This window comes from Aquila chrysaetos, chromosome 13 (assembly GCF_900496995.4).
Source record: "Aquila chrysaetos chrysaetos chromosome 13, bAquChr1.4, whole genome shotgun sequence".
In the NCBI taxonomy this organism is placed as follows: domain Eukaryota; kingdom Metazoa; phylum Chordata; class Aves; order Accipitriformes; family Accipitridae; genus Aquila; species Aquila chrysaetos.
Genome location: NC_044016.1, coordinates 41,322,420 through 41,343,909, shown reverse-complemented (window position 1 = coordinate 41,343,909; position 21,490 = coordinate 41,322,420). Strand labels below are relative to the sequence as shown.

General features: G+C 39.9%; 1 protein-coding gene across 3 annotated transcripts; it reads right to left on the bottom strand.

The window, feature by feature from the left end:
- Positions 1–93: 93 nt before the first annotated feature.
- On the bottom strand, positions 94–20,874 carry GMCL1 (germ cell-less 1, spermatogenesis associated). 3 transcript variants are annotated; one of them, XM_041128356.1, is made up of 15 exons: positions 20,542–20,874; positions 19,817–19,940; positions 16,865–16,961; positions 15,936–16,033; positions 15,332–15,444; positions 14,545–14,610; positions 14,267–14,351; positions 13,945–14,035; positions 13,322–13,462; positions 11,268–11,372; positions 8,757–8,826; positions 3,926–4,001; positions 2,892–3,037; positions 2,593–2,680; positions 94–1,463 (listed from the first exon to the last, which is right to left on the bottom strand). In XM_041128356.1, exons 1-15 carry the CDS (start codon positions 20,721–20,723, stop codon positions 1,335–1,337), a joined length of 1,611 nt encoding a protein of 536 aa, XP_040984290.1. In that variant the 5' UTR covers positions 20,724–20,874; the 3' UTR covers positions 94–1,334. The 3 variants fall into 3 exon arrangements, with proteins under 3 accessions (XP_040984290.1, XP_040984291.1, XP_029890624.1); XM_041128357.1 differs by lacking the exon at positions 20,542–20,874 and adding an exon at positions 17,475–17,625; XM_030034764.2 differs by lacking the exon at positions 11,268–11,372 and having other exon boundaries at positions 20,542–20,873.
- Positions 20,875–21,490: the final 616 nt, after the last annotated feature.

Sequence of the window (21,490 nt, the reverse complement as noted above, 5' to 3'; positions counted from 1 at the left end):
TGACACAACACAATGTTATACAGAGGTGAATCCACAGGCTGAAGCCAACAGAAAAAGCTATTCATGGCAGAAAAAGGTAGACACCGGTGAGTATTCCACTTGAAATCATTTACTGACAAGTTGCCACGTTTTTCCATCTTGCCTAACACATTTTTATCCTTGTTTTAAAGTACAAATGGTTTTAATACTTTTCTGACAACATTAAAAAAATAGGCTAAAGAGGCAAAATTCCCACTTTGAATCAAAAAATCCTGCTGTAAGAATTCAAAATTGCAATAGACAAACATAAAACCCAACACATACAAAGAACGAACAGAGTGTCTCTTACATTTGACCATTTGTCAAACCAACTGAAAAGGAATCCATTGTTCCCAGCTCTTACTTTGGATCCTGTGACCTTGCTTAACTGATGTGAAGTTTGCGTTAACACATACAACTCAAAAGGCACTCAAAGGTCACAAGTTCCTGAGCTAAAATGGGATATATTCCCAATGTAACAGTTAAAACAAGTCACAAAAAACCAATGTTTAAAAACTGGTATTTGGTTCATGTGAGTATAGTAAGCATTCAGTAGAATCCTAGCTGAAAGCTGCTGCTGTATAATAGACTCAAAATGATGGTGAGTACATTAACGAGTATTTTCAGTACATGGAAAAAAAATAATTAACTTACAAGCATCCTTATTAGCAAATTCACGTGCTAAAAAAAGATAAACATTTGCTGCAATGGTAAAAAAAAGCCCAAGAACAAGAAAGAAATGTACGTATATGAGATGCAATAAAGGCTTTAAAACAAGCAGGTTTGAAAGTCTGTACAGTTCAATAACTAACGAAAGTTGACAGGCAACATTTACATAGATGTATTTGGCCCTAATGGAAAAGGCCCACAAAAGTAAGCAGAATGCAGATCTGGTATTCACAGATCAGTTATTAAAAAAAACCCCCAAAACCACACTAACAAAAAACCACACGTCCTACCATGTGTACTCAGAATCTGACAGGTAAGTTCATAAGATGTCATTCACAAAAATTCCCTATTTCCAATTTGGCTCAGTTTTCGCCCAGAAAAATAAAAATGTAACATTTCTCAAATATGGAATGGCTACTGTCTGAAGGTGCAGAACAGAAATAAAACAAAAATATGGGATAACTAGTTTTGGCCTATATAATTTCTGATCTTCTCTTCAGATATGCATAGGAGTATACTAAGGCCATATATATTTGCTACAGTGTAAGGCCTTTTTTGCTGTCAAAGCTCTGTGCGTCAGCAGGGCATTTCAGTTAAAGCAGGCATACAGAGTTATAGAAGTGCTACTATATTCAACTGAAGAGGTCTCAGGTTTCCGAATTATCTAGCAGTGCCTCACTGTCAGCCTTCTTCTCTGGCGATGTGTACAAGAAGTTACAGCAGATATAGAGTGGGAAGATCAGGAGTCGGCTGTCCAAATTCATTACTACCTGCTCCTGCGAAGCAAACACAGTGGACATTTGCATAGTAAGTGATGCCATTAGAGGGAAGTACATCAAAAAGCACACAAGTTTGATACTAACTGTCATTCTATAAATTTTAATTACTAGGTATTAAAAAGCAGAAGATAAAAAAACCCCAAGATAGTAATTCACCTTAAGCAGATGTTTTATAATATTAACACTGATGAGATATTCTCAAAACGCTTACAACCCTTTGATGCAGTGCTGCCAACCCTTCTGCATCAAAGATAACAGAACCGTAAGAAGTGGCTGAGCAAACATCACCTTCAAGCACACTGGAGAGAAAGGGAGACTTTTCTGCCCCTACCAGTTTCAGGACATTTAACCAACCAGGCCATCTATAATAGTCTATATTTCAAAGCAAATTACAGTTTGTTGGTAGGAATTTTTCAGTTTTACTCTAGGAACTGGTTTTTGGGTAGCAAAAGTGAAACTTCATCCTACAGTAAGGATGGCATTTAGAAGGAAAAGTTTTCTGTGTACTCACTATCTATATATCACTGCTAATTAGGATTTGAGAAAGTTGATGATCAAGACTTTCGCATTCCTTACTAAATTCTGCTGTCACAGATGGGCAGAAATGGGCACATTCTCTTAAGAAACCTCCACTCCTCTCTGAGGCTTTTATTTTTTTTTTTTTAATAGAGTAATAAATACCATCCTCGAACAATATGCAGACATTCTTTTAACTTTTCAGCTTACAATAAAAATGTCTTCAAACAAACTCCAAATTTGCCTCTAAATAAACAGGAGTCTGATGGACATATTATTCAGACGGGTAATCTCCCCAGCGCTGGAAGTCTGGGAAACCAAGCAGTCATCCAGCAGAACACTACACTAAGAGCAAATAGCTTCAGCAGCACCATGGGAACGAATTTCACTATTATCAACACTAATGAAATCCACACTACCCTACTCTAGTTACACTCCACAAATTAGCTTGATCTTCCACTGCCTATAAAAGGAACGCTTGAAATTCCACATAAGCAATGACAACAAGAAGAACAACTCCTCTTCAAAAGCATTGTTGACTTCTCAGCATTTTTTTCATGCCTTGGACTTCACAATTCAAGTTCAACAGCTCAAAAATCCACAAACATACCTGGTCCTTCTCAAGGGTTAGGATCTGATATCCTGTCGTTCTACTGCAAATAATTTTCCCACTGCTATCAAAAGAGGCTAGACGTAACCTAGGGATATAACAACAGTTAAATTACTTAAGTCTCCCATAACTTAAGTTTTTCCAGCACACAGAGTTTCTTCCAAGGAGACAGAATAACATTTTCAAACGTAACTAACTTGGTGGCAACAAAATTTAATGCAAGCATACATGGAAAGACTTAGTTACAGTAAGATATTTTAGCATACACCACAGGGTCTGCCTTTTTGGTTACTGTTTACCTGAAGGCTATGTTTCTCCGAGGCTGCAGACTGACTGATCCGCTGCATGGCTGATTCAGCGTATTCCGTTTGAAAATGATGTAACGATTTGTATATGTAACAAGAAGGTCAAAGCCAAAGTTGAATCCAGTCCACCGCCAGCAGTACTGAAGAACGTAAGTAAAAAAAACCCAAACAAACCAGTCTGAGTATTGGCTACACAATACCAACGATAAGTGCCACCTCTCCAACAAATCAAACTTGGGAATGGGATTCTCAGCTACAGAGATGTATGGTGGATTCAAGGATCCTTGCCAACACCTATTTGAAACATAAGACATCTTGGTAGGCAACCACTCACTTCAGCGGCCAACCCTTCCAGACAGATGACTACATGAGACAAGCTTAGTATCAGCTGCCTTCCAAACATACAAAAATACATTTAACACAAGTGGATCTAAAATACTTCTGCATTCTGGTAACTGGTGCTGTATTTCTGAGTAACACTTAACTACAGGATCCCATTCATGCTTAAAGCACTCCTTGGAGTACAACATCCTTAGGTTAAGAGACTTCAGTGGGAAAAAAATTCATGTTTCCTGTTTTTTCACAAGACCTGTTACCTAAAGACATATATACATATGTATATGGAACACACAGGGGTTCTGGCTGTGACTGTTACACGTTTTATCTAGAAAGCTTCCTTTTCCAGTTAAAAAGACATCATTAATCAGAGCTATATTTTAACTGCATGTATTTTACAAGTCTCAAATGACAAGTCATAGCTACATTCCCTCCTTTCACACATTAAAAGTTCTTCCAAACATGGGCTTGCCTGCAGTGTAAGAGCACAATTAAAACACTAATCCCTTATTCATCGCAAAGACGGCAAGCGTTTTCATCCTTCTAGGGAGAACAAAATAATTTCTTTAACGTACCATCTCCATTACATCTTTTTGATGCAGTTCGACAATTAAGACCTACATGTTTTGAAAATACCTAACATGTCTAAGACATGTCAGCTATGCACAGACTTAGCCACATGCCGTACTTACATCACCATCCTTTGCAAGTTTTCGACCACACCTCATGCTGTTACCTTCCAGTTCCTCTTTATTTATTTCTTGAGGCCTGCAAAAAAAGTGCATCTTTAAGGACACTTAAACAGCTTTGTATTGTACTTTAACGTGGGAAAGATGAACAGACCTGAGTAAACTGGTCTGACCACACAACTGACCCTTCTTTGAGCAGAAGTTAAGACTAGATGACCTCCCAGGATCCCTTCCAACCCGAACTGTCCCATGAACATCCAACTACTCTACAAAACTGCAATATAAACCAGGTTGTGACACCTCATTTAGGTAGGACTTTTACAGAAGAACCTTTCCAGATAAGAAAATAATAGCTGTTGCAATGAAATACATTCTCCAATCCTCCTAAAAAAAAATTTAAGTCCTTTTTAAATGCAGTAGTCCGACTTACAAGGCACAAACATAAATGAGTGCTACTGTTAAGGAACAGCTGCAGGACTCTGCAGAATAGCAGTGCTATGAAGAAGCGCCCACAGAGACATTGTGAAAAGATTTCTCAAGTGGCTAGTTATGCAACCTGTCTAAAAAAAGTTTACCCACAGTGATCATGAAGTGCCACAAGCCTCTTAATTCTGTAATCCTATACAAACATGAACTTGTTTCACCCAGTAATTTCCACTGGCGCTTCAACACGTAGAAAAAATCTTGCAGAGACAGCATAAGTAAAATCAGTCCCAGTTTTCCAGAGGTATGTTACTCACTTAACTTTAGACACGATTACATCATTAATCAAATAAGCAACCATTGCCAGAAAGTCTTCAAGTTACACCGAGGACAAATGCTTAAAGTGAGTATTATAAATCACAATGAAAGGCAACCACCCCCCCCCCCCCCGCAAGTTAAATTATAAACCCGCAATATCAAACAATATACTTCAAGCTATATAAGCAAGAAGAAACGCAGCATCTGTTCTCTTCCTACTGTACACACACAACAAGAACTTGCGGCTATAGCTTTTATGAACAAACTCAGTCTGTGGTCTTTTCGCCCCCTGTTTCTGTAAAAACCAATCCTGGAAGATTAAGTATTTTATGAGTAAGTTAAGCAAATAAGCTAATCATGCTAACCAAATTCATCCAAGAACCTCCTGTGTTTTTTCCACATCTTCTAGCTGAACTGGTTATGTAGCTGACCTAAATTCAGTAATGGTGATAAAAGATTTATTTCTGTTTAATTAGTGACAAATTTCACAAACATTAGCACATAATGTTCAGACAGACATTAGTATTCCCCCCTCTCAATTCCTTGAGCAGCCTCAGAAGATGCAAAACTTCCAGCTTTAACCACTTACACTGGCCTACCATATGCTTAGTGAACAGTCAAGTTATTCTATTCCATTCTTAAACACTGCCAAAGAGACGATTAGAGTAAAAACGATTCCAGTCATGGACTCGAAAGGTCTCTCTTGCATCTGCCACAGAACAAATGTTTAATTAAGAAAAAAAAAAAAAAAAAAAGAGATCCACTTTAGCACAAGTAAACCTCGAGCAGCTACAGTTCAAAGTCACAAACTCCAGTATTACACTAAAAAATTCTCAAATTCTGAAGAGTGAATAAAATGTTTAGTCCTTTTAAATGCAAACTATATGAAGTAGAAGAAAAATATTTTCTTCTCTAAAGTTATCAAAAGAGCAAACCACATCACACATTTCAAAGCAATATCATTTCCATGTTGGCAGTCTTAAAATAAGCAGGTGCAATTATGCTATGCATCAGGTGGGATATGAAAATAGAGCCTTACTTCAGCTCACTGGGAGTCAGACTTCACATTTTGTTCAGCTTACTAAGTTTGCATCTTTATCTCTAAGGGAAAAAAAACGTTAAGATACTGATACAGCCAGTAAGTGTGAGAGGAAAGGCAGCAGAGCTGGATAAAAGGATGGTCTAATAAAACCTTAATTCTTCTCTTTCAGCTCCAGGTTGGCTGAATGTCCAAAATATTTGCTTTAATACAAAGGAACAGTTGCATGTCTTCCCTTCTAAGACACAAGTTACGAACCACAGGCATCTCGCTGCAGGGTGGCACTACAGCTTGCCAGTAGAAGACAGAGAAGTATTCTCAGAACTTTAAATAATGTTTATCTTCTCAGAGATTGCATGCTATGGACTAGCAACATTACAACTGAGCTGCAAATAACTACAGGGAAGCACTCCATGCACGCATGCGCACGGAACCCCCCCACCATCTCCCTCCCACACGACTCCAGAGAACACCACGTTCAAAGACAATTAGTCCAGTATTGACTATTAAACAAACAGTAACCTGGATGCCACCTTGAACCATTAAGTTTGTAAACTACCAAAGTCAGAAGCTAAGACATATTGAGAAGAAACACTACGTTTCTCCCACTTCTTACCACTGCCATTAATGAAAGACCTTGGCAACAAATGCCAGAATAAGACATTTGGGCAAACAGATGTCTACTGTTAAGCAAAATTTTCTCTGCCCGAGATATCAAGTTTTAGCCATTTAAAAAAAAAAAAAAAAAAAAAAAAAAAAAAAGATCCCATACTGCAGAAGAGGAAACTAGACAAGCAAGAAAAACGTGGAAAAATACTCTGCTCGTTCCAAGAGTCACTGAAATCATCAGCACTGTAGTTGAACATGAAAGTTACTCATTTTAAAGCTGCTATGATCCCCATCATCACCACTTCAGTTTTGTATGAGCTTACTTTTTCAGAAGCATGTAGATCTGATGGCTGACAATTAAAATACTCTCAGTGTATTACAGTGAACTACCAAAAGACATCAAAAATAGGCAAATACCCGGTCTTATCTTGCGTCAGAATTTTGATGACTATGTTAATACTCACTTTCATATTAACTGTGGTTCCCATACAAGCTAGAAAGTAACACTCAGTGTACAATCGCCTACTGTTAGATACATCAATGACAGCATTACAAGAAAAGTCTTCCCAAGAAAACAATAGTATCAGAAACAAGCTATGACCACCCGACATTAATCTTTAGGAGCTGAAATGATAAGATTCACAATTACGTACTTTACTGTTTTCTGAAGCACTGCTATTGACAAAGAGAACCACTTCTTAAAAATCTTGACTATTCTTAAGACCAAAATCAGAGTTTTGGGGATTTTTTTTACCCTATTACATGTTAACATTAAAAGGAAGTAATTAAGGGAATATTTCCTATATAATATGCAATTAAGCCATGGAAGCCACTGCCACAGGGTGTTGGGGCTAAAGCATAAGCTGTTTCAAAACAGAACTGTACATACTTAAGAACAGGTCTATTGGTGGTTGGTTGTTCAGTAACAATCCAGCCAAAACCTCCATCTGGAAAATCCTTAACGACTCACTGCCAGAGAAGTACATCAAGAGAACACTCACTTTTCACTTTAAAGGAAGATGGGAGATTTGTAACTCTCTACTGCTGAATGCTGTCACAGACTGCGTGGCCTTTGGTTCAAATCAGGACAGCGGTTCTTATGCTTTTCGACAGCAATTAATAAGTGAAGCCTACCACTGCAATTGAACATGCTCACCTTCAGAACGGCAAATGCTGTGCTAATGGAACTGATGGAAGAAAATAAATAATTTGGTTTATTGTTTTTTGAAGGGTAACAAACATTTTGCAGCTTCCAGACCTGACATTTGTTCTCCACAAAGCACACCAAGAACCAGGAGAGAAGACAGAGGCAGGAACCACTCCCCCAGTTGCATTTTGGAGATTAAGGGACCTGGCTCAATGCAACGTGGCAAAAAGCAAGCAGAAGGAAGGGAAACAGTTTGTGATCACACACCTATATGTGACATACATTAAATCAACATGCCTCGCTGCCCAAGCCACCACCACTGACAACCCTTGTTAGGCACAGGCTCAAGAAACCCAACTACCCATTACACACACAGACACCAGTCAGGGTGTTACACAAAGTACAGCTACATGCAGATCTTGGAAAGGGCACAGAAACACAGCAGTTGTCACAGAACTTCCTCAATTTCCTCAATGGCAATGCAATGCCACCACAGTACAGCACAGGGTCTAGGAAGGAGAAAAGATACGATATAAAATAGGAGGATTACGGAGAGAACAGTGTCTTAGCAGTGGAGAAGGATGCACTGCCTGGGAAAAGCTGGAGGTGCTGGCAGTAGAGAGAGCTATCAAACACAAACGCTGTGGGGGGGGGGGGGGGGTGGGAACATGCTGTGAAATTAGAAGGGAATGAGGCAAACAGGACGCCAAGCCCTGCTGGGTGCTGGGCCCTTGCTCGCTGTCTGGGAAGCTAGGATGGGAGAAGCAGGAACAAAGGTTAGTGTGGAGTTATCCCTGCATAAACAAAAAAATGACAAATTGTCTTCTACACCAATTCAGTTAGTTACATCGCACTGTAACCTCTTGCCCACCGAGGCCACAGAGGAAGGAAGCAGGACAGAAGAAAAGGCTGCTTCTCCATCTGCAGTACTTTTCCTAAAGTCATCCTTAAAATGCAAGGCTAAGAAGTTACTTTCACAGCCTCAACACATATTTCAAGGCAAAGTACCAGCGAGAAGCTTTAACCAACATAAAAGAAAATACAAAACATCCCTCCCCAGCGTTTACCTCTGGTCACATTATACAAGTTTCCTAGAGTTCTACTGTTTAAAGGATAGGAGATTGGCCAGCCCAAGGGAACAGACGGCTCCACAGAGAACAACAGAGTTTAAAACCACTGAAGTATGCTCCCCCCCCCCACTCTTCTTAATGTAAACTCTGAAAGTTAATCATGTCAGAATTTATATGAAAGGAAGGTTTCTAATTTAAGAAATAAAAGAAAGCCTGTAATATACCTACCCAATATCATTGTCTTGTTCTGCTCTGAGCATGGCAAACCACTGCTGTTTGTAAACAGAGGACAGCCATTCTAAAATTAAAAAAAAAAAAAGCTTGGTGTTGTCTTTGGAGCTGGGAATGGGGATGTTCATAAACATTTGAAATATAGAAATAAAATTACATTGAAATAATAAGGTTACACTTATTAACTGGATGGCCTATGCAAACCCACCACCTGATAATGCACTTGTGTTACTCATCTCCAGGCCTCATCTACAGAAGAAGCGGTACAGATAAAAATCAACAACTAACACTAAGTAACTCGGGACTATATTCATCTTATCAAGCATTCACAATTGCCAGAAGTGATGCAACTCAACGCATTTTCTCGTCGTGCAAACTTTTGTTAAGCCAAGGAGCTTGTTAACAAGCTCTTGGGAGAAGATGCTGTTTTCTGAATCCCCAACAGAATTCTACAGAAGTTAAACAAGAAGAAAAGAGAATCAAAGGATAAAAGAAACAGTGACTTGTCATGGATATGGTAAAAACAAACAGAAATTGTCCCCTACCAGGAATAAACATAAATCATGTCTTCCTCCAAGAGCACCATAAAGATTTTATCGGCTGTATTAATTTAACAGTTGCAACCAAGATATAAAACAGAACAAAAACTACTAGCTTGCAAGTCGGTTACACAAAAGGGATCACAGGCACCCAAAAGCACAGTATGTAAATTCTTCTTAGTCAAGATAAACGGGACAAGTATGCAAGGTCACGTACAAGAACAAACTCTACGGAGGAATGGACTGGGATGATTGAACGCTGAGAACCACTGTTACCACAAAAACAAAACAGGTAGTTGATGAAGATGATAGAAGAGAGAAAAAGTGAGATCATAGTGCTGAGATTGCCTTAGAAGTCCCAGATGCAAAAATTAAAACCAGCCCTTGCCCTAATTACTCTATAGAGTTAAGATTCAGATGAAAATGGGAATTAACCAAAGTACAACAGAAAGCATAAAAATGAATCAAGGAAAACTACGCAGGTAAGGAACAGAGAATGGATGTGCTAGAAGGGAAAAAAAAAAAAGAGATAGAGCACCTTCTCTATTTTTGTGTATGTATGTATCTACTTCAGATGTTGTATTTCACCTGTAGTTAATCTGTTAATTTGTAAACATTAAGAGGGAAAACGCTGATTAGGAAATGTTCAGAAGTTACCAAGTAAAACAGAACAATGAACACTTTGCTTACAGACAGACACATTATGTATTTCTGTCTCTTGCATCTTTTCTATGCAAACAAGAACAGACTCTGTTGTGAACTCCTAATACAGCATTTCAGTTTTCTCCTGCAGGTCCTATGCACATACAGGGTATTTAAAAAAAAAAAAAAATTACACCATTTCTTTCAACTATTCAACATGATTTCCTTCTTTACCTCCTTGAGAACAATTTCATCTAGAATAATCTAAAAGGCTTATGCTACAATACAAACTACCCAGCAATTTCCACATTTGTAGATTCTCTCAGGTGCCATGCAATCACCTCAAATACTGGACGCTGGCAGCCAATAACCTGTTCGAAAGTGCACCACCAATATTTAGCTAAGCCTCCTTTTAAATGACAAGCAAGAGCTCCTGATCTCAACATAACTTTTGGCTATGAACTGATATCAATGGATTACAACGGCTATCAAGTATTAAGCTCTAACAGCACTTCATTACACACAGAGGTCTCCACATTATGCTCTTCTTCCCTCCCCTCTCTCCCAGTTCTCTTGGGATTCAAGCTTTTTTTTTTTTTTTTTAATTAATCAGTGGTACAGTGTAAACACCAGATACTCTTCCTGCACTAACCACACACTCATTGTCATCACACTACCTTTCCCACCACACAACTACAAAGCGACCAAGCCTATTTCAGCATTTATCACAGCTTATGAACTGTTTAACTACAAGAGTAAGCATTTTGCTCTCTAATACCTTGTGAACTATGTGAAAATTACACATTCTTTTTTGCTAAGCACAAGCAAATCAGCCTCAAAGTTGCAATTAATCTTGTAACAATTTAAGAAACATTCTTCCTCTGACATACATACATAGAAGGCTCCTGGGTTTGAGTACAGACACAAAATTTATCCACTGAAGAACACTAAGAAAAGGCTGCCCATCGCAGTTCTGGCAAGTGATAACAACAGCAACATTAATAGAAGGAAATCAAGTGTACTACTGGCAAATTCCTGGTTTGCAACATCTTATTCACATGCTGACAAAGCCACTTTACAAGGAAATAATTCACAGTTCTCCTGTCTCCTTCATTAAAGATCTAAAGGATCATTCACCCAAAGTTGTCTTATTTTTTATTACAAAATGAAGATGCCTTTGCACTTTGATTAAAATCTGTACCAATATCAGTCTTAAGATGGATTATATCTAATTTATACATTATTTAAGCATATAAACTATCACATATCAAAGATCAGATCTGTTCTTCTGAGATTTTTACGTGTAATATAAAATGTTATCACTTGCGTGAGGTCAAAAACTGCCCCATCTGCTGGAGGTAACCGACCAGGCCATTCACCAAAACTGTACCTCGGCTGCACGCAGCTCTCTGGAATGCACTGCCTCCACCTGCTGTTCAGAGAACGCTTTTAAATAGACGTTTTGAGCACAGGATAACCCGAGTTCCTTCGAATTTTACTTTGTCAGAACTAGTGCAGAAGACAGTCTCTTCTCCATCTGTTAAGGTATTAATTTAAACCAGAATTGGGAGTAGGGAAAGCCAGTACTTTTAAGCACTAGTAACCGTCCACTTTCACTCAAGAGATTGACAGATTTCAAGCAAGGAAAGGACCCTACCCTCTTCCCCACAGGTATGCTCTATCATAGGGAGCCATAATTCAGCTTTTGATAGCCACGTTCTTTGAACGTTTCAAAGCGTGAGAAAGAGGTGCTCAAGGTTATTCAGACATTGAGCTACAAAGAGCAACTAAGCCATTATTTCAGGCAGAGCCAGGATACAGCAGTACAAGACAGGCAAACTGAGTAAAGCGACGCTCACTACATCACCTTAATGGCAAGGAAAGTGTTTTTAAAAACATCTAACAATTTGATCAGGCTAGCAGGCTTCAAAAGAAATATCCCAACAAGTCTGTTTTGGCATTATATCATCATTGTGTTGACATCTATGGCAGCACGAAGGAAAAAGCCAATATGAGATGAAAAAAAAATATTTTAATTTTGCAGGAAGACATCAGTGTAACTCAAAGACAGGTGAAACATTTACATATGGCAAGAGTCCAAAGCAACCCCCGAGGCTACAAGTATGGACAGATGACAAGAACACAGATGCTAAGAAGTTACAAATAAGAGTGATAAACAGCTCAATAAAAGCAGTCTTAATTGACGTTTGGCAATTATATCTATAAATAGACTTCACAGACACACAGATGAATGGATAGTTATCATGTGGACAGATATAAAAAAATAATATCAAAGCTGTGTACATGAGCTACGAAAAAAAACTGTCAGAGTTAAGATGCAAAATTCAATGCTAAGATTCAACTATGATAAGGGAACCCTGAATAGAGTGAAATATGGAGCAAGGATACCAGGAGCCAAATTCAAAGGCAGAGCATGAGAAGTCCAAACACTGTTACAAGGAGCACAACTAACTCTGGGGAGGGCGGGGAAGAAAAAAAAAGAAAAAAAATAAAGGGAAAAAGAAGGAGGGGCAGGTGTTTCACAAGATAAAAGATACAAATGATAGTGTAAAAACATTTTCAAGTGAGAGCCCAACTTGATAACTCATTTCCAGTCTTACTCATCTATCCAGGTTTACACTTTTCCAAGCAAAGAACAAAGCCTATCTGTGAACTTGGACATCAGCAGCAAGATGAGAACGGGGCTTTTTATTTTTCAGTGATGATGTAATGTTAATCGCAGTAATCTATAGTAACATTAAATGGCACTTCACTCTATGGGCTTCAAAAAGCACCAGGACCTAGAATGAGGATGTATTTTATACAAGCCAAAATGCAAATAAAAGGACAAGAGAGCAATACTTAAATATCCTATCTCCTCCAAAAACATCCTAAATACCTGTTAGCAAGTAACACTTGTCTTTGAAGATTGGAGAAGAGTTCACAGCATCTTGTACTTTTGCTTTTCATTTTCAAGTATTATTCCAAATTCTATGAAAATCTATCCAGCTCTTTTTAGAAAGATAATGGCTAGAAGACACTTGAGTGCCAGCAAGTTTTGCTCTCTTAAAATTTTTTTTGCATGTCTGGGGCTCTGGGGTCATTTAAACACTGATATTGTACTATGTATTGATTATAGAGTATTTTGATAAACTGACTGATCAACAAAATGCTTAACACACCTACATGTGTGCCTTTTAAGACTTTTACACATGTAAATTTAATATTCAACTTCTGCTGAATCTTCAGCCACAGTTCAGATGTTGGAGATAAACATGTGAGCGGTAAGACCAGTAAATGCACCTAGATCTTCCCAATTACTCTAGGGTAGGTCAGGCTAGGAAAGACACACAAAACTTGATCAGCAGAGTACTCACTCACCTGAGGGTATTATGGAATCTCTCTCAATAATTCTGGCTGACGCCAAGTCACTGATGATATACTGTAATCTCAAGTGCATGAATACCGACAGGAATGCATTCCCCTGTTCTGATTCCAGGAATGCAATGTCATCCTCAAAATCTGCAAGACAGAGCACCTGCATTACAATTTATTTTCCTAAATATTTTCCAGACCCTATTTATATTTGAAATTGAGTTTTAACTTATTGATCAGAGAAAGGTATTATGGACAAGCAAATCACGATTTGCAGCTAAAATTAAGAAATTACTTACATTCAAATCCTTTCAGCAGAAATGTTAGACCAAACTTTTCCTCTTTTGAAATACACTAGTGCCTTCTAGTGAGAAAGCCACAAAAGCTTACCCTAACTGAACAATAGCAAAAGCAACAAAGCAAAATTAGTGACCATGTCTGCTCACTTGAAAACACGTGGACAAAACAGTGAAAAAGCTATCACTGTTGAGAATCTGATGCCGGGGACTGTTGGCAGAGGCAAGCTTTCCCAGAGAAAATGGGAGGAAGTTCAGAAGTGGAGGAAGACCATCATATTTTATCTCTAACCTGCATCTTCCCCAATCCAAGGCCATGCCAATTAACCATACCTTTCCTACGCTTGGCAAACCAGGCATCAGCTTCGGCTAAGAGTTGTTTCAAAGACCCATTCCAAGAAGGCACTAGCTGAAGGAACATCCACTAGGTAAAATAAAAAAGCTCTAGTGAGTAATTGAAGAAGTTTTCAAACAAGTCATACATGCGTTATTAAAGGAATCTTTTCACAATGCATTCATTCCTACAAAGATTCTGATACTCTATTAAATACTTTCAGTAAATACCAAAAAGGCTAAAATTCTCATCACGTTACAAATCAACTACTACACAGGAGTTCAATTTCATGAAGCCCCAGCCAGCCCCTTTGCCAAGTACCTTTTTGAGAGCAGTATACACGTCCATTTCCACTTGCATTACAAACAGGTTAGAAGAGCTAATAAGCTGTTTCATGAGGTTTATGCTAAAAAAAAAAAAAAAAAAAAAAAAAAAAAAAAAAAAAAAAGTCATAAGAGTTCCAAGACAATATACACAAAATCAAGAAAACAAGCTAGGTAACAAGCAACCATCAATAGCCTAGAAAGTAATTTGTAGTAAGCTATATATTTTGGAAGAAACTGTACTTCAACACTGAAAGTTAACTGAAGCCTGAATACCTGAGTTCTTTGAAGAGTTCAACACTCTGGTGAGTCATCAGGTTATTCAAGAGCCATTCAAGGCACCTAGATTAAAAGCAAGGAATTAGTACCTTCACTTTTTTCTTATATATGTCAACATTCCTGCAACAGTTGCTCAGGGTCACAAAGCCTGATTATGTACCATGTGATTTTGAAATACGGCTTTAACCCAAGACATGAATGCATAAAAATATGAAAAAGAGTTATTTCAAAAACATGATGTTTACCATAAAATCTTCCAAAATTTCCTAAAAACTCTTAAAGTTGCACTTAGTTTCTCTCAGGCCACAGTGAAAGCTAAATTCAAAGTACTATTAATGCCACAAAAACCTCTGAGAACACACAAATTCACAGCAGAAGGAAGCAGTTAGCACTAACCTCAGCATTCTGCTCCCAAACGTGTAATTATCCCTCCTAATTAAGATAAGGTTAAGCTTAATTTCTGAATATTAAAGCAGCTTTGCGATAAAACAGTCAACGATCACAAGTATTATTTCATTGTCCCACTGAAGACAAAACATACTGTCTTTACTAATATACTTCACTAATTCATTCACTCACAGCACAGGCCAATCAATCTACCATAATCTACACCAATTTTAAGGTAATTGATCATAGTAGAAACTCAAAAACTAAATAGGACAAGCAGAGCCCAAGTCAGATAGATTTAAAAAATAAAAAATTAACTTGGGCATTATTTTACTGTTTGTAAATTCACACGTTTAATTAGCAATGTACAAAGCAGCTTAGAGAAAGTAATTCTTACTTTTTCTTCACAGAGTCTAACCCGTATGTCCCCGCTGAATTATAATAACCACACACAGTTTTTGCATTAATGGTTTCCTTCATTGTTTCACCACATTGCTGGATTAAGCCATCCTGTGGGGAGGAAAAAAACCCACAAATATTCAAAGTTTTAATTTCCCAACAGGAAGCGTCGAAGATTGTGCAGTTCATATAAATTTTCATGCCTGAACAATTACCAAAGTCACAAGCGCTACAGTGACCTATGCTACACTACCCAGAATTTTTAAACCAACTTTCCCTCAGAAAAATAGATTTTTTTTTTCTTAAGAATATATCACATGAAAGAAAAGCTTAATGAATACCTTCAGGGTAGAACAAATGAGCTGTTAAAACATACTTTAATCTACTTGTAGATATGATTCTCAAAGCGGCACTTAATATTACAACGGAATCTTAGTCATAGCATTTTTAAATAAAACCACTGCATTACGTTTGGGTTTTTTCCCCACTTAACCTGAAAAGATGATTCGTCTCCCTGGGTGAAACAGTACATGTGCGTGAGTATCTGAACTGTTATCTTTATCTGAAAAGAAAGCATAAAATATTGCATATTTATTACTTACAAGCTGCAGCATGCAGGCTGCTGCTAAAAGTGCAACTACTCGACTGGGTTTTATTAACACATCATCTCTATACAGCGAGCCAAAAGCCACCTGCAGAGCTGAAAAGAATACAGATGTCAAACAAAGATAGGGCATTGAGCATGGATAACTAAAAGAATCCTTAAATATAACCAAACCACTTCAGTGCACGCATTCTCTACAATCTTATTTGCTCCGGATAGAAAGCTAGTATTTACCTGCCCAAGCGCACACAAAACCAGAAAACACAAAGCATGGCATTAACCAATAAAATACAGTCCTTTTCACCATTTAAACAAAATATTCATCTGAAAACAGCCACCAAGTCACACCATGGAGCAATGTGGAGAGCAGTAAAACTAGATAAAAGGAAGGTAAACCTCATGATCCTTCGCTACAATCGATCACTAGCATAATGTTGAGGTATTACTACGATGTTACAAGTTTCTCTGCAATTCTTCTGAAAAACACTACTTTCTCACTCCGTGGTGCTTGGAACCATAGCAAAACATTCTGTTGACTCACATCGGTCCCCTGCGAGCACTCACTCAGTAGCTTTGCAAGACCAGACAGATGAAGATGTGATTCGCACTCTAACACTTGGGTCTCCACAAGAGTTGCACACATTGATCTCAAGAGCCCCGATACCAAAACAACAGGACAAGTGGTTGCTTTTCAGCTGTGGTTCCCAACTCAGACGTACAAAAATTAATTCAACTCTACTGGTGACCCGAGTTAAGCTTAAAAATCAATGAGCACAGAACTCGTTCTCTCAAGTTTATTATTTACTAGTTTGAAAGTTATTCTTAAAAAAAAAAAAAAAAAACAAAACATTTTCAGCTATTTTTTGTCAGGTTGAACTTAACCTCTTACCTTCAGAGTTTATGTTAAAATAAAAGGTTCCCACTTACCTTCTATATCAATATTTTGGTCGGGAATCTCCAACTCTATGACGTTCATGCTAGATTCTTTCCAAGACCCACTGAACATACTGGAAAAGTAGCCTGACTATATGACAGAAGAGGAGAGAAAAAGAACTCAAGTAAAAGATTTCATTCAAATTAAAACTGTCAAAAGCAGCACATGGAACGAAAAAGCATTAATATTTACCTTTATGCAGAACAAAATGTATTAAGGGAACTTTTCACAAGCTAAAACATTCTGATATACTTGAGAAAAGGCTAATTGTATTTGTTCTATTTCTGAAAGTGAAAATGCCTATAGAAAATTTGGACTACATGTCTGTAATCAGAGTAAGTAAAGAGCTTTAAAAGGCCAGCAAAGCCACATAAGCTCTTTTCCTACAAACCACACCACCAATGGGGATATAATTAGTCCAAGAACTAAGTCCTTAATGTTACCAACGGACAACATATCCTGCAGGCATTAGGAAATGCCAGTTTGGGTATTGGAGAAAAAAAAAATTGAAAAAAAAAAAGCATGCAAGACATACAAATTAATGTACAAAGTTGTAGTCTCATACCAAGGACACATACACATACACCATTTATGTAAATATACCTTTTATTATAAAGTGTAAGGCATATAAAACTAGAATTTGATAGGTTTCCATCCAAATGAAGTGAAATATACTGCTCTACTAGGATTCATGATTTTCCTTCTCAGCAGGAGATGTGCCCATTATGAGATGCTATCACTCACTGAAGTTTACCTGAGAGATCAAAAAAATAAAGTCTATTTGTACAGCACCATATTCCCTGACCTCTTAACTCAGCATTTCAACTCAGGGCAGCAAACAACATAAAATCCAATTTTGATTTTATTTGATTATGTAAATATTCCTATACCTTCAGCATATCCTCTAACTATGATGACATACAACACACTACTCTCAAAACCAGGACCTTACCTTACCAATCCTCACAAAGCTACCTTAGCTTTGCCACACAGACCAACTCCTCAATTTCATGAGAATTTATAATTTTAGTAAACAGCATCAGAAAAAAGAAATCCTCCATTTCTCAGATCTGCCATTCACTGGCAGAGCAGCACCTTACTGTCATTTAACAAACTAAATGCAGTAACTTGAGAGACTAGGGAAACAGAAACATTCAGACTGAGGTAGTCTGCTCAACAAGGCAGAGGAGGAGTCGTCACTTCATTAAGAGTAATTTACAAGGAGAGTTATTTTTAACTTCCAAAAATATTTTACCTATAGTAACATAATTCCAACGACAGAGCATGAATTGAAATAGAAACCTGACTTATGAGAACAGTTAACTTAACCACAAAATTTCATCTTGCAAGAACATCAGTTGTACAAGGCCTCTATAGAACAAAATCGCAATTTTCAAAGTCTGTTAAAAAGCATCCACAGAAACAATTTAATATTCAATCTTAGTCATCAACCCGCACTATGTTTTAAGTAGGACCTTCACGAACTTGAGACATAGCAACAACAGAATCACAACAACAATTAAAAACACCATCGCCAACAACAGTCTGAGGATGAACCGGCAATGTGCCTACCCTGTTTATGCTGCACAACTAAGTCTGACTGTCCCACCCGCTTATATGCTCCCTTTGTTGTATAGAGTCCAAAGTGAGTGGACAATTAAAGCTGTGTCTGCCAGCTGCCCTCCTTGGTCAAACACATCCACTGTTCTATCCAGAGATGGCTGCCACTGGTCAATCTTGGCCTATACAAAAATTACTTTCCTGCCCTCATTTTATGCTCTTTAAAACATTTCGACGCATGTAAAATAAAAGGCTTTTTCCTACAAGAAAGCAATGAAATTTCCCTTGCTGTGGCGAATGCAAATAATTGCTGTACCTGCATCGAATCGCGGCATTAACACAACAACAAAAAAATCAAGAATTTGCTTCTACCGTCACTTGTTACACCAGAGAGATTGCATGCAACCTGCTGAACATCTCACAATGACATCTTCATCTTGTAAAACATAAAACTGCTTTGTGTTTGACTACAGCTAACAAAGAAGTGTACACATTTTCAGGTATAGCACCTGACATTACTTTCTCTTCTCGCTTCAAATAAATTGCTTCCAAGGTTAGACTCCCACTTTAAAGTTAACGGCACAACTGAATTAGACATTTCAAGACAAAGCCATGGTTTCTCCCCACTTCTGTCACAGGAAAAGTAATAAAGAGAACAGACAGTAAAGATAACAGTACCTCTTCACTCCCAAAACACAAGAAGTAACACAAAGAACTTCACCTTAATACAAGCCCAAAACAAAATGCTGGTAGAAACAGCACCTTTTTTGTAGGTACGCACTAAGATTTAGTCCTTTTTTGAGCTTCTGTGCATACCTTCCTCGTGCAGCAGCAAGAAAGCCTTCATCCAAGGACGAAGGCTGCATAACAAGTACAGAGACCCAGCTCCAGCAATTTCACTTCAGGTTCCTATAGTTGAGTCCCAATGAATAGTAAAATTGAACTGAGTTAGGACGTGCTTTACAAATACATTCTGGAAGTGCTTTCTTTGCCCCGCAATAATACTAACATCGCAGGAGACTCTCAGCCATTTGTTTAGCAAACAAGAACGCGTTCTCAGCACATCAAAAGACAATTTTCAGGACTGTTTTCACAAAGGATGCACCAAGGTTAAGATGAGTAGATTAAAAAAATTAAATAGCAAGAGACAGAACCGAAGAAGAAACTTTTCAAACAGGAAGTTACAGCTACGTTTCCTAACATTACTATCAAAAGCACAACACAAGTTGTTTAACTGTTTGCGCCCACTAAAAAAGTAATGAGTCTGAAATATAAGGGGGGAAAAAAAAAAAGAAAAGAAAAAAATCTCAAGTCACACTTAACATTTACCAGATATTCTCTTATTAAAAATAGTTTCTATCGTGAGTAAGAAAGCAGCCACTTACCTGACACAAATATATCTTATGCAAGTTCCACTCCTCTCCCAGAGCACAAATTTTGATGTCACTGTTCTCCCCATTCAAAAACAGAGTTTGATAAATATACTTAGAAGTGCTTTTCAATTTTTTCCTACAGAAAAAGGCAAACAGAGATATACGCCCTCAAATTTTTCCTGTTACAGAAGCAACACTACGTATAAAGTACTCGACAGGGTTTTTTCTCTCCCCACAACGGGCTGCCCACCCCCCTGCCACCGTTGCCCCCCGCGTCCTCCCACGACTTCCCCGCTCACTTCCCCTCTCTTGTTTACTGCAGCTGCTGCTGGGACCTTTCCAAAGCAAACAAGAAACTAACCCCTGCCCCAGGCCCACGACCAACCAACCCCACACCAAAAACCTTTCCCCCCCCATCTGCCCCCCATCTCCTTCCGGCACCACAAGCCCCCGCAGACCGGGCTCGGCACTCGAGCGTCCCAACCCCTGCCCCCATAACCTGCCACCCGCCCCCGACCTCGCCAGGCCCCTCAGCCCCTCGCAGCCCCTTCTTCTTGCCTCGCCACCCCAGACCCACCGCGACGGCCGCCGGCCCTGCAGCCCCTTCCCGCCACCCGCCCCCTGACAGACCCACGGCCGTGACTGAGGCCCGCAGCCCCCTCAGAGGCGGCGACCGCCAGCCCCCCCCCCCCCCCCCCCCCCTCAGCTGGCCCCCTCAGCCGCCGTGCCGCCCGGACCTGCGGGGGGTGTTGAGGAGCCGCTCCTCCCGCTCGGCCTCGCCATCGCTGTCGCTGTCACCGGGCCCCTCGGCCCCACCGCGCTTCCTCTTGCCGCCCCGGCCACCGCCGTCTCCGGCCGCTCCATCTCCGCGCGGGAGGCCCACCCGCCGCCTCAACACCCGGCTGCTCAGCGAGCCCATCGCCGCTCCGCCGCCGCCTCCTTCTCCTCCTCCTCCTCATGAGGCCGCCCGGAGCGGAGCGGGGCCGGAGCGGGGACGGCGCCGTAGGCGACGGCGGCGCCTCAGCAACCGCCGGTGGCGGCCATTGCCGCCGCGCCTCTGCGCCTGCGCGGAGGAGGGCGGCGAGGGCGCATGCGCGGAAGCGGCTACGCTCTGCGCATGCGCCGCCTGGGACCGGGGCGGGGGGGCTCCGGGTGGGCTTTGGGGTGGAGGTGTGGGGGATCCCCGCGGTTTCCTCGAGTGCCGTAGGAAATAAAAGCAATAACGCGACCTAATGCACTGCCTCAGCGTCATCACGGCTCTTGCTTGGCGGTGGATGACCGAGAGGAACTGTTCGGGTTACCGAGCTGCAAGTGGGACCAGCAACAGCAATGCAACTGCAGCGGTTGGGGGGTGCAGGCCTGCACCCCCAAATCTGCCCCCCTTCCCCGGTGATTTCCCCCAGACACAGCATGGGTATGGGATTTTATAAACCATTTCTCAAAGCGCTGATGGAGAGGGGTTCGCAGCATCCCCATGGGATTGGGCCCACAGAGATGGGGGCGATGGGTTCGCCTCTTTGTAAGGAGCCAGGGCCATCTCCTCTCCCCCCGCCGCGACGTTCCACCCGACGGGATGGGACCCTGGGCACCCCACTCTGAGGCTGAAGAGCCCAAAGACATCTCCCTGCAGGCTCTCCCCACTCAGCTGGCGTGTGGAGGTCCACGCTTAGGAGAAAAAGCACCTGT